At 35.4% G+C, this 2048-nt stretch overlaps 1 protein-coding gene across 1 annotated transcript in view; it reads left to right on the top strand.

Moving 5' to 3' along the window:
* HELLS (helicase, lymphoid-specific) overlaps positions 1 to 1531 on the top strand; it is a 19191-nt gene extending 17660 nt beyond the window's left edge. Inside the window, exon 17 of the mRNA XM_010131445.1 lies at positions 1434 to 1531. Within this exon, the coding sequence (XP_010129747.1) occupies positions 1434 to 1531 (98 nt within the window). The remainder of the gene's footprint in view (positions 1 to 1433) is intronic.
* Positions 1532 to 2048: the final 517 nt, after the last annotated feature.

The following is a 2048-nucleotide window of genomic DNA, read 5'->3' on the forward strand; positions in this document are numbered from 1 at the left end:
GATTTGGTGAAGAAGAAATAAGTGAAACCACATTCATGCATAGTGTGCCCTGAGTGTACTGTGAATGAAAAGCATAGACTAGGAGGTGTTCTGTAAAGCAGTTTTCCCTGTAAATTGCTGTAATTATTCAAAAGAGAAATTATTCTCAGAAAATACTTATTTCGACAAACTTGTTTAAAAACCTGTTTTGATATTGTCATAATTCAAAATACAGTCTAACATTTTGGAGGGTAAAAAAAATGAGATTTACAGAGTTACCATAGCTTATCAGTGCATCAAATATTAATAAAAATAATAATAATACAGTTTTCTGCAAATACTGTTGCTTGATCAGGCTAAGACATGATTAAAAAACCTTAACTTTTTTGAGAAAGGAAAAATTGTCCAGCTTATCTAAACTAGATTTAGTATGCTTTGTCTCCTTCAGCATCTTTAGGAGAGGTAAGTCTCAAAGCATAGATACAGAAAAAGTCAGTACAGACTGTAGAAGTAAAAATGATGGTTAGCCTTAAATAAGTGTGATATGTATAGTTTGAGTAAAATAACTTTGTCTTACGAAAACTGTTGATAGACTTTTTTTTTCTAGATTGTCTAAAGAAATTTTCATAAAACTGCTTATTTCCGTTAACTGACTGCTAATACTGAAAATTATTTTTGATGCACTAAAGATATGGTCTGTCTCTGTTTTTCCAAGTTCAGGCTGCTAGTCAACTTGATTTCTCCTTTTGAGTCGGAGACAGTGCCATTTATTTTGCGTCATTAGTGTGCATCATATTTATAATGATTGCTTTTTTCTTGCCTGTGCTAAGCAAAATTAGTCTATTAAAACTGTAAAGAAGTATTTATACAAAGACGTTAGTCTAGTATTACGTGCTGGATATTTACAGCTAAGTGCTTCAGTAAGTGCTTTAGAAACTGAAATGCTGCAAACTGAAATGGAGGAAAACCTCCCACCCCTGTGAGCCAGGATTAGTAAATTTGACATAAAGACAATGCTTTTTCATTAGCTTTATATTCACTGGAAGGTCAACAGTGATTGCAAGTGCTAGGAGCCCAAGATGCAGGGCTTTGAACTTCAGAAACAGAATATCGCTTTGCAGAGCTATGACTTTCTGTTCCTCCTAGTAACTCCACTGAATAGGTTCACTGCGTTCTGTTTTCTCAGGAAAACAGGACTAGTTCAGGCAGGTTTCAAAGCTGCTCATCTCCCTCCATTCAGATTTAGCCAGAGGTGTTGGAAATTTTTTTTCTTAAACAACTGAAAAATATTTTCAAGCACAAACTTCTAGTAGCAATCTGCTTATGGAGGAGGAAAATGATTTTATCAACTTGCTTTCCAAATCCAAACAAAAATAGGTACTTTTCTGCCTGAAATAGTAAGGTTGCAGACACTTCACCTGTTGTTGTTGATCCTTGTTTTGTTTTAATCCTAGACCAAATGAAGACCTCTGAAAAAATGCAAAAGGAAAAAATGGGTGTATTCAAGGTCCTAGAAGAGCGATCAGATTCCAGTGCAGAATGTGTGTTTTAATGTGCAAATGTGGCACGTACTCCTGCAGGACAAACACATGGCTGACATCGGAACTTCCAGAGATGCCGCTTACACGTACTGATCTTTTATGCTGACCTTCTTTAAGGCCTTGTTCAAATCCCTGTTCTTCCAGTGAATTTTAACAAGTTCTCCAGTATAATGCAGGTGGTAGTTTCATGTTGTAGCTTTGGTAGGCTCTCATAAAGAAATAAGAAAATGAGCATGTTTCACATTTGCAGCTGGCTCTTGTCATCAGTGGTTAGAACTGGCAAATTTGTTCTATAGAAGCAAACAAATCTTCCTGTGGAAGTCCTAGAACACATTTTTCCTAAGGCATCCGTTATGGTTTTGTTTGGAAGGGAGAGGATATGTGCCTTTGTTACAGCCAGTATTGTAGTTTCTGTTTTTAACTTCTGCAAATTGTTTTGATTAAATAAATGTTTTGTTTGTTCTAAAGGTGTAGGAGTTTTCACTTATTTAAGAAGTTATGCTAAGCTTATGCTGTGTCCATTAGTTT

Source organism: Buceros rhinoceros, unplaced genomic scaffold (assembly GCF_000710305.1).
Source record: "Buceros rhinoceros silvestris isolate BGI_N320 unplaced genomic scaffold, ASM71030v1 scaffold7642, whole genome shotgun sequence".
Lineage (NCBI taxonomy): Eukaryota > Metazoa > Chordata > Aves > Bucerotiformes > Bucerotidae > Buceros > Buceros rhinoceros.